Here is a 14,985-nt window from a genome sequence, read left to right on the forward strand (position 1 = left end):
CAGCCATCATCCAGTTCGTCATACTTCCCATCAACATCAAACACCTATCCCTCAAAAGTCCAATGGCAGCAAACGAGTGGCGACGGGGACAGACAGAGCTAACTGCCGGGAGTCTCTAGTCACAACTCTGCACATGGGCGACATAGATAAGATGGTCGCTTATGCACTGGCGATCGAGGCAGCAGTGCAATCAGGTCCTGCCTGTGCAGCTTAGCAGCCCTTACCAGGAGCCACTCTGCTCACCCCACATGGGGAGGGGGCTAGAAAAGGTGTCCTAAACATAGCCTGCCAAAAGAACCAACCTGACTGGGCAACTGCACCCATTAAGGTTATCCTTATGTGGTCGAAAACAAACTATAGAACCTCTTATGGTCACTGCATGGAATGTCGGGCTCCTTCTGGATATTGGCACAAATGAGCGTCCTGAAAGAAGAACCGCCCTTGTGGCAAAAGAGCTGGCTAGGTATAACATCGACATGGCAGCCATTAGTGAGTCCCAGCTTCCAGACGAGGGTCGACTCACAGAACGGGGTCCCGCTATACCTTCTTCTGGAAGGGTAAGCCTTCTGTAGAGACAAACCGAATTTATAGAGTTGGCTTTGCCATCCGCCAATGCATTCTACATAGGCTAACTGAAATGCCTGTTGAGATCAACGAGCATTTCATGATGCTCAAGGTCCCTCTGAATCACTCACGTCATGCCTTTTTCTTCAGTGCATACACCCCAACACTGGTTGAAGAGGATGACGTCAAGGAGGCCTTTTACACCGACTATGACATAGTGCTAACCTCTATCCCCAGAGAAGACAAGGTTGTGCTCCATGGTGACATCAATGCCAGAGTTGGCAGAGATGCTGACATTTAGCAGGGAATCATAGGGAGAAATGGCCTAGGCAAGTGTAATCCTAACGGCTTACTTCTCTTCAGCATATGTGCTGAACAGAACCTCACTATCGCCACTACCTTGTTTAGGCAGGTCGAGAAGTTCAAGGGTTCGTGGCAACACACACGATCCAAACACTGGCATCTCGTAGACTATATCATTATCAGAAAAAGAGGTCGCCGAGATATCCTCATCATTCGAGCAATGCCGGGCTCAGACCACTGCTTCACTGATCATCGTCTTGTCAGAGCCAAGCTCTCACTTCACGTTGCCCCAAAATGGCAAAGGCAACAAGCCTCCAGAAGAGGTTTTAACACTAAGCGATTGGAGGATCCAGTGGTAGCACATGCTTTCATACAGCAGCTTGAACATGGAATGATATACAACCCGATAACAATCCCAGTGTTGAATGGGGTACTCGACACTGTCATGACTAAAATCTACAGAGACCCTCGGCTAGATCGAAAAATACACCAAGACTGGTGTGTTGAAAATGATCCGGAAATCAATGCACTCGTCGATGATAAATCTGCTGCTTTAATTGAGTGGCAGAACAACCCTCAGTCTCAGAGCAAAGCTGATACCTACCGCAAGAAGAAAGCGGCGGTCCAGCACGAACTTCGCTAATTAAAGAACGACTAGTTTAAAAATAAAACACGTGAAACGCAAAAACTTGCACATCAACACAAGATACGTAAATTTTTCAAATCCACTAAAACATTTTATGGGCCATTCACTAGTGGCACAGCCCCCCTCTGCTCCTCCTACGGTAACTCACTAATTAAAGGCATCTGTCAGCACTGCAAAGTGCACTACCATTCGCCACTGAACCGAAACACTGATGTGGATGTCCTGACTACCCACCAGATCCCTCAGCATCCACAGCTGACCCATCTCAGTTATTCTCCATCGCTGACTGAGGTAGCTACTGCCGTCAAACAGATGAAAAATAGCAAAGCCTCAGGGCCTGATGGAATCCCAGCCGAGGTGTATAAAGCAGGAGGACCTCTGCTTACTAGCCGTTTCCACTCTCTCCTGGAGAATATATGGGAAAAGGAGGAAATTCCCCAAGCTTTTAAAGACACTTCCATCGTCAATATCTATAAGAACAAGGGAGACCCGTCAGACTGTGGCAACTACCACAGGATATCGCTGCTGTCTGTAGCTGGCAAGATTAGCGCTCGAGTCCTCCGAAACAGACTTCTCCCTAAGGCGGAATACATCCTCCCAGAATCTCAATGTGGCTTTAAACCATCACGTGGCACCACTGACATGATATTTGCTGCCCGCCAAATACAGAAAAAGTGCAGAGAATAGCGTCGTGTCCTGTACATGACCTTCATCGACCTCACCAAGGCCTTCGAATCGGTCAACAGAAAAGCTCTCTGGCGCACCCTCAGACATTTTGGCTGCCCACCAAAATTCATTGCCATTGTAAGGTAACTCCACGATGGCATGAACGGCAGTGTCCTGCACAATGGCACCCAGTTTGAGTTATTTCCCATCCAAACGGGGGTAAAACAAGGATGTGTACTGGCACCAGCTCTTTTTTCCATTTTCTTAGCTGCCTTCCTTACTCGTGTCAGTGCCAATTTAGTCGGCGGGGTGGACATCGAGTACCAGATGAAGGATCTTTTCAGCATAAGAAGACTCCAGACAGGAACAAAGGTGTCGGCAGTTTCTATTACTCAACTTAAGTATGCAGACGCAGATGCGTATGCACACGTCGGACTTGAGATGAATGTATGTAAGACTCAACATTCTCTTTCAGCCTGCCCCTGATTCAGCCACACCTCGACCATCCATCCAGCTTAACGGTACTACCCTCTCTAATGTTACCAACTTTCAGTATCTCGGCTCCCACCTGTCCACCACTACGGACATCGATGAAGAGATTCAACATCGGATCACATGTGCATCTCATGCTTTTGGCAGACTCCATACCCGTGTTTTCAGCTGTAGGGAGCTGAAATTATCTACAAAGTTGCACTTATATCGAGTAGTAGTCCTCAAGGCACTTGAAAACTTTCACAACGTAGTCTGCGTTCCATCCTCCGAGTTCGCTGGGAAGACAAGAGAACAAATGCCAGTATTCTCGCTGACACTAACTGTAGGAGCATTATCCATGAACAACTACTTTGGACTGGCCAAGTGGCCATGTTACCTGCATGGACGACAGTAGCTTGCCAAAGCAGCTATTTTACATTTACATAACGAATTGTAAACGTAACGTTGGCAGGCAACTGAATAGGTATAAGGATAGTCTTAAGACAAACCTGAAAAGTGCCAAATCGACCCCCGCACCTGGGAGATGATTACTCACATCGTAACGCTTGGCGAAGCATTGCACGAGAAGATTTCAATACTTTCGAATTAGCTCGACTGCAAACCGAGGCAGACAAGCGCCAACGCCGGAAAGTCCCTTCTGCACTAGAGGGAGCCATCCACATGTGCAACTTCTGTGATCGACCCTGCCGGTCTCGTATCGGCCTCTTCAGTCACCTCAAAACTCACCAACCTGGATGACATCCTTAATAACTCATATCATTGTATCATAGCTGGATGATCGTCATACTCGATTCCGAGTGACAGCAAAGTAGTAGTAGTAGTGTGTGTGTGTGTGTGTCAAAGACAAAGATTATTGGTATATCTATAACTAAAACACTTCAATACTATAAATTTTGCATCATTTAAATCTCTATCATATTAATATTTCCACGAATTCATTGTAAATAGTTTTGTAAATAATAATAAATTATATCGACAGCTCGTAATTATGTCAGTGTAGTCCAGTCAGTGTATAGGTTCCCGTGGGTGTATTATTTTATCGGATTATTTTTATGACAGGAATCATTATAGACCTCTTGTGGTGAAAGTGAGGTGAAAAATTTTGTTTTCAATCCCGTAGTTTGGCAGCCATCTTTGAAAGTATCAGCAAGAATGATACAACGTAAAAATTAACTATCCCATTAATATTAGTTCAGTTGACCTGATATTTTTATTAATTTATATCTCGGCAAAACTAACTAAGACATTTCATTGGGAGGAGTTTTTTGTCGCAAATATTTTTGGGTAATTCTAATTTTCCTCTTTCGGGTAATATTTGTAATTTATCATTATATGGTAAATATTAACGATTTGACACAAAGTGATAATTTATGGGCAGGGAGAAGGTACAGTAATAAATGTTTATTCATGGAGGAATGGTAAATACCTTGATGAATTCCTCAACAGTTGTAAACACGGTCTGTCAGTATCAACTAGCTACGACTTTTGTTCATCTGTGACTGGCAGATGTTGACATGGACTAAAGATGAAAAGATCCACATGTCTAGAATATATTTATCGTGCAGTGACAAGAGTTAGAGTAAACTACTGTACTTACAAATCAGGTGATGGAAATGACTATGACCGACATTTTCCGAAATAGCGGCCAAACGACGGGATAAGAAAATCCTCCTAAACTCAAATTCATTATAAGGTCTATATAATGAATTTCAGTTATACAAGAATCCACTTAACAAAACTCACGAGTCACTATATTCTGACTGGTCTTGTATGTGTTGTTTCTCTTTGTGATATTATTAGAAAGTCACTCATTACACGTATAAAATATTATGTTTTTTTTGTAAATAATATTAAAACTTAAAGTACAGGAATGATCACGACCCCGCGGAAAAGAGGAATTTTATGTTAAGATAGAAGATGCTGTGTCACGGTCTTTTCAAGTGGGCAATAGACGCTGTCTTATTAAGACAGCGTCTATTGCCCACTTGTCTTAGTCTACTTCATGATGAAAGACGATCTAAGCCTCAGGCTCTCACGTCCAATAAGTGTAACCCGGGTGACGATATGACACCTTGACGCTATCATTTGATAAACTGAAAAGTACGGTAGATATCTTTAACGGGTTGGCGGAGCTGTAAAGTTCATCAGATTACCAACTACCCACTAGCCATCAGTTACGTTCACATCACCAATGTTTTCTAAGCCATTTATTTACTGAAAGATGTGGTGAAAAAGCTGACAGGTTTTCTTAATGATATATTCCCACCCCTAGAGGACACTAACCCACTAAGGAGTTTAGGGGGGGGGGGAGTTCCTCGATGCGATAAGTGACAGAAGAGTGAAGTTGGCGTTAGTTAAGAACAACACAACCGTGGGTTTAGCAGAGAGGAAATACACTGATGTATTTTTTATTTTAATTTATTGATATACACGAATAACAACTTGTGTATTCTACAAATGAAAAAGACAACATCGTCACCCGTCGTTTAGGGTAACTTACTGCCACCCTAAACGTTGTCATCATTAGTGCTCCCTGATGACTCTCTGTTAATTTGTTAGATGGTCTGTGTTCATGGGACTTTTTCTAAATAGGAAATTTATGGAGATAGATGATCACAGAAGGCATAACTTTAGGGAAATGTACAAAAAGATTAAACAAGGGAAGTAGAAGAAAAATATATAAATGTAGTGGGACTATTAAAATCAAAGACAAGAAGATCCTGTCTGAAGCAGAAATAAAACAAAGATGGGGAGAGTAGAGGTAAGAAACAAGAAGGAAATGAGGATCAAACTACCAATTCTGGAAACAGAAGTTGAGGCAGCTGTGAGCAGTATAAAGTGATAAAGTTTGTGGTGTTGATCAGCTTCCAGTAGGACTAAAAAAAAAAAATGCGCGCAAGAATGGGATAAAATGTTTTACTAAAATATGTAATTTATACGTCAAAGGAAACCTTCCCAGTGATTTCAAAAATCAATATTTGTATTATTACCTAAAAAGTCAGTAGCCTTAGAGTGCATCCAGCTTAGAACAATAAGCTTAAGTCATGCCTGCAAAGTTTTATTAAACATAATTTTAATTAGAATAAAATTTACAATAGAAAGTGAGTTATGAAAAAGGATTTGGAAAGGGAAAAAACTTGAGAAGCTATGTTTGACTTGGGAATTTTGAGTGAAAGGGTTTTTAGTGGTCCAAAGAAATTTTAATATCGGCATTGTTGATTTCAAAAAAGCTTTTGATGTGATAAGACACAAAAAAATTACAAATGTCTTGGAAAAAAGGCCATTAAAGATCTTAGAATTCTAAACAAAAAGAAAAACTTTGCTGGCAACAGGTTGTTGTTATTATAATGTTATTACTGCTTTTCGGCAAATAAGGTCTTTAAACGCGTAACAAGGTTATTAATTACAGTATTTTATCAACAATAAAAAATTATGAGCGATAAAACTGTTTGAGGCAACAGGTAGTCTCGGTAGATAATGGACTTACTTATTGGTTCACAGTTAGACAGGGAGTAATACAAGGCTGTGTTTTGTCTCCGACATTGTATAATATATATTCAGAAGTCTTAATGAGAGAAGTAAAAGTAACAATGAAGGAATAAAAGTTAATGGTAAAGTAATATTCAATATACTCTATACAGATGATACTGCTCTTATCACGAATAGTGAAGAGGCGTTACAAGAACTCGTTAACATATTACTGGAAAAATGTGAAAAATATGGTTTAAGATTCTTTGCTGTAAAAACGAAAGTAATGGTTGTTTCAAAACTGGAAATAAATCCTAAAATAAAAAGTATGGTAAGCAACAGGCAACTTATATGGAAAAAAAAAATTTGGGAAGTAACATTAACTGTGCTGGTAGATGTACGTATGGAATTAGAACAAACAAAACCAGTATTTGATAATCTGAAGAAAAAAACTAATAAAATGTGACCTGAACTTAAATTTGAGAAAAAGGCTGCTGAAAGGTTACATATGTTCAGGACTGTTGTAATGGTCAGAAGCGTGGACACTTTCAATAGACACCAGAAAAAGGCTGGAGGCCTTTGAAATGTGGTGTTATAGGCGAATGTTAAAAATAATTTGCACTGGCAGGAAAACAAATACACAAGTACTAAAATTTTCAAAAATTTCAGAGATAAAAATTGACATGTACAGAAAATTAGGCACTTTGGTCATAAAATTAAGAATGAGGGATAATATCAGAAGTATTAATGGGTATAGTTGAGGGTAGGAGGGCCAGGGGAAGGCAGAGACTGGGGTGGATAATTAAATTAAAATATGGGTCCCCATAGAGATGCAAAACCTTGGAGGATTGGTAAAAACAGCCCGAAACGTTTAGAGTGGAGGACTGTGGTCGCCAACCCTCAGATATGATGACGGTACTCTGATTGATATTAAGTATACATACTATAGCCAGTTTGCCTGGAGTGCAAAAACAGTAGAGGGTGGTTTTTATTAATATGGAGTAAATGTTCGTGTTTATAATAAATTATATCGGCGAACTGAAGAATACCATTTCGGAATGAATGTATTAAAATCAAGGGGGAAGAACTGAGAAACATCCAGGGGAATTTTCAATACAAGAATTGATATTTGCATATTGGATTATTTTATGTAATTTGAACGCTTCATAAATTAAAGGTAAATGGTGAATTACTTGAGTCTTTTCGCCTTTTGGCTTATTTTTCTTTTGCTTCTCATTTTACACCTTTTGTTCACCCAATGTGTGTTTATCAACTGTCAGCTGTATCTGAAATTTCTTTAAAAGAAATAGATCAGGGAAGAATAAGATTTAATTTCATCAGGACTCGCCTGGCGGCGTTTGAGATAGCCTGACGGTGGCGCCACATGGTAGTGTCACGCGTTAGGTAGGGCCGGAAGTCCGTCTCACACTCTACCTGACTCTCCCCTTGACACTTGGACCTGTAGTGGGCTAGGTGGGCCTCGTGACCCGGGTATAGGTGGTATAGATCGTGGATTCGATCCACCGGTCCGGCCAGGTTAACTAAAGCGAAGTGGGCGTGGAGGCCGAGGGCGTAGGAGGTGTCGTGAATGGACTTCGTGAAGACGGCAGGGGGTGTCAGCCTGACGGTGCGGGTCACATGACGTAAGGAGTACAGGTATTCCGGCAGGTCGTTCGTTGGTTGTTCAGTCAGGTCGTCGAAGTAATATGAACAGCGGGCCAGATAGGAGGTAGGATGCAGGCCGAGGGACTCCGCCCTGGCCTTCGCGGCGTCCATCATGGCTGGGAGAGACGGATGGGTCGCCGGCAGCATGAATTCGTCCACATCCCAGACAGCCACGTACTTGTGCGTGGCAATGTGTCGCAGCAGACAGTCCGTGTAGGGTACGTTCTCGTTGGAAAAGAGGTTGAACCTGTAACGAGAACAAGGCGAATTAACGGGAACTGGATGAAGCACTAAGAAGAACAAGGTTAACCAATGACAAAAACAAAGTGAATCCCTGACGAGAAAAAAAGGTGAACCATTAACGAGAATGTAACGACCAACGAAATTGGGACATTGGCCCAACAACAACAAAACTCGTTCCTGTTAATTTTTTCTCAACTATGCTATAAATAAAATAATGACTGTCTCTTTTAATGTATGTTTGTTTGTTCGTTATGTAAGAGCTGAAATTTGGCAGAACGATGCACTTTCACCCTAGAAGTGTCCCAACGATAGAATTTTAGGAAATTGGGGTCCCATCCCTTCTTAAAAACACTAAATGTAGTGAAGATTATAGAGTAGTGAATGTAGTGTAGATGATAGTTTAGTTGATTTAGTGTTGAATAGGTGATAGTGTAGTGGATGTACTGTAGTAGGGTGTGTCATAGGAGGGAAGATCAGCTAAAACTAATGGCCCATCTTTTTTTTGGTAGATTTTAGTGTATATAAACAGAAAATAATTTCAGTTTCAATATTTTGCAACCTTTTGCTAGGTAAATTTTAGCGTGAAATTTATCGAAAATCTAACGTATAGCTGCATTAGTGCATTACAATTAAATAGCGAACATTGTTTTCTGACTTCATTCTTTAACAACCCAACTAACAATATTTTTTTCTGTTTCAGATTCTGATGCATTTATAAGTTGATAATATTTGCGATGACTGCTTGTGTCAGGACGAGGAACCAAAAATCCAGCCATCTCAGTCACTATCTTGGGTCTGGGAGAGAGCTCCTGAAGTCGGAGTTGCCTACATTGAGAGATGCTTTGAGATACGGTGTTTTAATCAGGCAAATCAGTGAAAAGAACCAAAGAACTTACACAAACAAAGACATTGCCAGTGATATGACCAAAGCTGTCTTGGCACAGTACACTCTGGCTAACGCTCAGTTCAAAGCCTCCAGTCATAACAAGTCAGAAGAAGATTAGTGAGAGACTGCTAGCCAGTTGGGAAAAGGCAAGGAGATATCTCTCATCTTGGGGAGAGGAAAACTTGCAGTTAAGGACAGCTTTGCCAAGCAACTGGACCAGTTATTTGACATAATTACTTGCAAGTGCCCAATTGTTCTCTGTCCTGAGTTTTGGATGCGATCGTGACTGTAAATCCGAGGCCCACATCTCCTGTATTTGCAAGCGTGAACTGAAGATTCCTGTGATCGAACTGCATTTGTCAAAGCACAGAGAGAAGACTGGCAGTATAGGGGCTCTCATGATTTCTAGCCAAGATATTCCGGAGTCCAAGAGACAGGAGGCTGCCACAGAGAGACAGAGAGAGAAGAGTTGCCGAGGAAAAGACTTGAGAAGGCCCAGGGTGAGGTAAAAAAGGCCGATGATTGGAGTCAAGCTGATTCAGAGTTTAATGACTTCCCCATGGCTGATCCGAGTGCTGACCAGGAGAATGGTGACTTTGTCCCTAACCAGAAAATAATGATCCCAAACCTTCCAGGCATAAGATTCGAAATAGGAAAGATATCCCGAGCATAGCTCTGGCCAGCATGCGGCACCACACTGGTCTCAGAGAAACTGCAGAGATAGCAACAGCTGCCTGGGTTGACGGTGGTTTGATAACACCTGATGATGTTCACCTGGTGATAGATCATAACAAAGTAAGGAGAGCTCAGGAGAAACTTGTCAGTAACCTAGAAGAGGAGTTTGATAAGGGGATAGAGAAAATGGAATCAATTGTTTGTTCTTTGATGGGAGAAGGGATGACACTAAAGTGTTCATGAAAGTTGGAGATTCTGACAAGTTGTTCCCTGCCATGGTGAAGGAGGAACACTACTCCTGCTGCAGTGAACCAGGAGGGAAGTATTTGTGGCATTTCACTCCAGAGAAAGATGACATCAGGGAAACCAGCTGAGATAGTGGCAGATAACATTGTGAACTGGCTCAGAGAGGAACGTAGGGCAGACCCTGCAGGCCATTGGAGGGGACAGCACCAACACGAACACAGGGTGGCAAGGGGGGGTCATACAGTGGATAGAGCGGAAGATTGGGAGGAAGCTGGTCTGGATTGTTTGTGACCTCCACACCAACGAGTTGCCACTCAGACATCTGATCCAGGAGCTGGATGGCAAGACTCTTTCAAACAACAGATGGTCTGGTCCTCTTGGCAAGATGCTGGACTCTGCCACTGAGTTAGAAATAAATCCGAGCTTTGAAAAAATCACAGTTGGCCCTCCACTCGTTGAGCTTGCACATACTGTCATTGACGACCTGAGTACTGACCAGTACAATGGTTACATGATTTGCAGTGCCATCAAAACTGGGGTCATGCCTGATAGACTTGCTTACCTGCAGATAGGTCCAGTCTCACATTCTAGGTGGCTCACAACGGCTCTCAGGTTCTGCAGAATTTGGGTCACTCATCATAAACTGAAAGGGAACCAGCTTCACAACCTGAGACTTATTGTCCAATTCATCGTGAGTGTCTACTTGCCAAATTGGTTCAACACCAATGTCAAGTCATCGTTCTCCGAAGGTCCGAGGCATGTTCTCTTCCAGCTTGAGCTCCTGAGGAGTCAGCCAAGGAAGGTTGTTCAGATTGTGGAGCAGACTGTGAGGAGATCTTCCTGGTATGCTCATCCCGAGGCAGTTCTGCAGACAATGCTCTGCAGTAAGGATGAGAAGGGAGAAGTGGCAGTCAAAAAGATCTTGGATATGAGACTTATGAGAGGATCTGGGCATGACGAATCAGTTGGTGACGATTCCTTCAGGGTCAAGAAGACTCCTGAAGTCAATCTAGGTGCCAAGACCCTCACTGATCTCATAGATCTGGATAACATCCAGACTGGCAGTGAGCCCCCTCTTACCTGCAGCCTCACCAATGTTCAAGTCAGAGCTTTCCTGGACAACCCCATGCATGTCCCTGCCTGGCCCTCGCACACCCAGAGTATAGAGCGTTGTGTACAGCAAGTGAGCGAGGCCAGCAGTCACGTGTACAGCCAGGAGAGGAGGGAAGGCTACATCTGAGCTCAGGTGGTCAGCAGGGAGGTGATGAGTAGAAACAGAAGCAAGAAAGACATGTTCTCTATGGTGTGCAGCAACACCGGGTCGTAGTAGTAAAACCGGTTTTTGTATTTGATGATTTTGTTTTCTAAAGGAATATTAAATTTAATAAATGTGTCAAGATCATTCGTTTCACTATTCTGGATCATTTTCATCCTAATAAATTAACCTGATACATTTACTTTACTTTAAATAAGCTATTTAGTGGTGTTGGTAAAAGGGTGGGAATACTGAATTTTCATAAGATTTCAAGTTAAAATTTACCTAGGAAAAAATGAAAACTTTTCAAATCTGAAGATATCACATGATTCTGCACATAGAACTACATCATTAATACCATGGGCCGATTTTTCAAACTAAAAAAAAAAAAATTCGCCTCCGTATGACACACCCTAGTACTGTAGTGTAGATGATAGTGTGGTCACGGTCATATTATTTAATTAATTTATTACACTGCAAGGGGCGACAAGCCTAGTCACAAGACCATGCGGTCAGACACTAATACAGTGGTACTCGTGTTTCGCAGGACAAGCTATGACTTGTGATATGGAGACATTGACTACCCACCACCAAAGTGTGGGAAGTGTATAAGAGTTATATCTAGATTATTATGTATAAGTAGGTGGTGACATATAGTGGTTAGTGACTCTTCCTATGGTAGGAGGTCCCTGACATTGGGACATTCAAGGCAATAGTGTTGAAGGATGTTAGCGTTGGGACAGTTACAGAGTTTACAGGAAGAGAAGTACGGGTTATTCCCCGCCTCAGTTACTTGCCGCTCACTGCTCCTTATGTGACTCTCTCTCTCACCTCTGGGTATCATAGAGGGTGCGGTACAGGTGAGGTATTGAGGGCTGTGACCCAGGGCTGGTCCAAGGCATCACCTTCAGGTATCCCTCTTTCTGATAGTACCGCAGGACCTTGGTCACGTTGGGGTGGGCCGCTCCCTCGTACACCATCACCTCGTCCACGCCCCAAGCTCGAGCCACCTCCACCCACTCCACCAGCCTGTAAATGAACATGATGAACACCCTACTGAATATTTGATACTGATATGAACACCGAGGACAACCAATTAAAAGATGATACTCGAGTAACTAGACTGATGAACGCTTGTAAACAAGATGTTCACAAAATCGTACTGATTTTGTGAACATCGTGAGCACGTCAGTAAACTTGGTTATAATATTTCATTGGACTGCTGAACATATGTAATGCTTAAGTGAACGAATGCCGCCTAGAACACCCACCTCTTGGAGAAGTCCCTGGCAGGGTTAAAGATGAACTTGTGGCAGAGTGCGAGGCCCTTTTTGGTGTAGGGGGCAGAGAACCCCTGGTTTAGTACCCTTAGGGCGTTGGTAGCGGGTTCGCAGGCGTAGGCAACCAAAGACACCACCCTGGGAATGCCCCTGAGGTTACGCCCCGCCCGGCACGTCACCAAGAAGGGCATCCACTGGCCCTCTACTCGCTCCTGCCACTGCACGTAATCTGCCGAAGGAGTTGATGGTAGCCGCCACACATAGAATTTAGATGAAAGTGGATGTAGATGAAAGTGGATGATGTACCGATGTATGAAACAACCAGACACGGATGAAAGTGGACAGTTGATAATGGGGGTAATGAAACAGAGGGTGGATTAATGTGTGTGTGTAATAATAAATAATAATAATAATAATTAACGGTTTATTGAAAAAGTTCTGCAGCCCGAAGGCTTAAAATATACATTGGACAAATATGACTTATTACATACAAAGACATGGGGTAGGTCGGTCGGTCGTTTAACAAAAGCTTTCATTTCTGAAAGAAGAAGGAACAATGATTGAACATACAAATTATTATAGTTTACAGTTGATGTGTGTGTGTGTGTGTGTGTGTGTGTGTGTGTGACCATTCACACCACTTGTATAATTACTGGCGCGAGGTCAGTACACCCCAATGCGATGACCGGGAAGTGTCGACATTACCGGTACACCCCACTTACACCCTCCTACATCACCTACACATGCCCCTTATACCCCGAGAATTCTTCACCCCTTACACCCTTCTACACACCCCCTACACTCTCCTTCACACCCTCCTACACCCTCCAACACACACACACATACACTACTCCTACTACTACCTACTACTTTGCTGTCACTCGGAATCGAGTATGGCGATCATCCAGCAATAATACAATGATATGAGTTATGAAGGATCTCACCTATGTTGATGAGCTCTGAGGTGACTCAAGAGGCCTATATGGGACCGATAGGACTGTCCACCGATGTTGCATGTTGCACGTGTAGAGGGCTATATCTAGTGGGGGGCGGCAGCGTCTTTCCAGCACTGGCGCTTGTCTGCCTCGGTGTGCAGTCGGGCTAACTCGAAAGTATTGACACCCTCTCGTGTGGTGCTCCTCCAAGCTTCATGGTGTGGAGTGATCGTCTCCCAGATGAGTAGGTCGATTTGGCACTTTTTCATGTTTGTCTTAGACTATTCTTATACCTTTTCCGTTGTCCACCAGCGTTACGTTTACCATTCGTTATATGACTGTAAAGTAGCTGCTTTGGCAGTCTACTGTCGTACCTGCGCGTAACATGGCCAGTCCAACGTAGTTGCTCATGGATAATGGTAACCCCGATGCTCCTACAGTTGGTGTCAGCGAGAATACTGGTATTTGTTCTCTTGTCTTCCCAATCGAACTGGAGGTGCTTCCTGAATGTGACCCTTGTCTCACTGCTATACTACAGCTTTGTAGATAATTTCAGCTTCCTACAGCTGAAGACACAGGGTTGAGATGCGCACATGATCCGTTGACCAGTCTCTTCATCGATGTCCGCGGTGGTGGACAGGTGGGAGCCAAGGCACTGGAAGTGGGCAACATTAGAGAAAGTAGTGCTGTTAAGCTGGATGGATGGTGGAGATGTGGTTGAACCAGGGGCAGGCTGAAAGAGAATTTGAATCTTATGTGCATTCACCTCAAGGCGGAAGTGTGTATATTTATCTGCGTAGGTGTTCATGATCTCCTGTAGGTCGCTTTCAGTGTGAGTGACGAGTGTGAGGTTGTCTGCATGCTGAAGTTCAGTGATGGACAAGTACATTATTTCCTCGTCATTTTCATTAAATCATTCCTGGTGTTTTCGGTGTATTCTTTCGATGTGGCCGAGGGTCTCTCTGCAGGTTTTTGTCATGCCAGTGTCGAGAATATCCCATTCGGAACTGGGATTTGCGTTGTTTGTTGTTGGGTTGTTTATCAGCCCATGTTTGCGCTGCTCCCTGAAAGCATGTGCTAGTGCTGGATCCTCCAAACGCTTCGTGTTAAAACCTCTTCTGGAGGCAAGTTGCCTTCACCGTTTTGGGGTGACATGAAGTGAGAACTTGGTTCTGACGAGCCGATGATCAGTGTCACAGTGGTCAGCGCCACGCTTGACTCGGATGATGAGGACATCTTGGCAATCTCTTTCTCTGACAATAGTGTAGTCAATGAGATGCCAGTGTTTGGATCGTGGGTGGTGCCACGAACCCTTGAACTTGTCGGCCTGCCTAAACAAGGTATTGGTGATAGTGAGGTTGTGTGCAGCACACTTGCTGAGGAGGATTACACTTGCCTAGTCCATTTCTCTTTATGATTCCTTTCCAAATGTTAGCATCTCTGCCAACTCAGGCATTGAAGTCACCTAGGAACACAGCCTTATCTTCGCTGGGGATAGAAGTTAACACTCTGTCAAGGTCGGCGTAAAAGGCCTCATTGATGTCATCCTCTGCATCCAGTGTTGGGGGGTATGCACTGATGAAAACGGCATGACATGAGTGACTCAGTGGGACTCTGAGCGTCATGAGGCGCTCGTTGATCCCAACAGGCATTTCAGTTAG

At 43.3% G+C, this 14,985-nt stretch overlaps 1 protein-coding gene across 3 annotated transcripts in view; it reads right to left on the bottom strand.

The window, feature by feature from the left end:
- Nucleotides 1–6,994: 6,994 nt before the first annotated feature.
- Nucleotides 6,995–14,985, bottom strand: part of LOC121871540 (beta-1,4-galactosyltransferase galt-1-like) — a 56,640-nt gene continuing 48,649 nt past the window's right edge. For all 3 annotated transcript variants that reach the window (XM_042373982.1, XM_042373981.1, XM_042373980.1), the window contains exons 6-8: nt 12,381–12,618; nt 11,941–12,138; nt 6,995–8,051 (exon numbers count right to left, since the gene is read on the bottom strand). In XM_042373982.1, the coding sequence (XP_042229916.1) occupies nt 7,451–8,051; nt 11,941–12,138; nt 12,381–12,618 (1,037 nt within the window). In that variant the 3' untranslated portion in view covers nt 6,995–7,450. The remainder of the gene's footprint in view (nt 8,052–11,940; nt 12,139–12,380; nt 12,619–14,985) is intronic.

The sequence above is a fragment of the Homarus americanus genome, unplaced genomic scaffold (assembly GCF_018991925.1).
Source record: "Homarus americanus isolate GMGI-L3 unplaced genomic scaffold, GMGI_Hamer_2.0 scaffold45698, whole genome shotgun sequence".
Lineage (NCBI taxonomy): Eukaryota > Metazoa > Arthropoda > Malacostraca > Decapoda > Nephropidae > Homarus > Homarus americanus.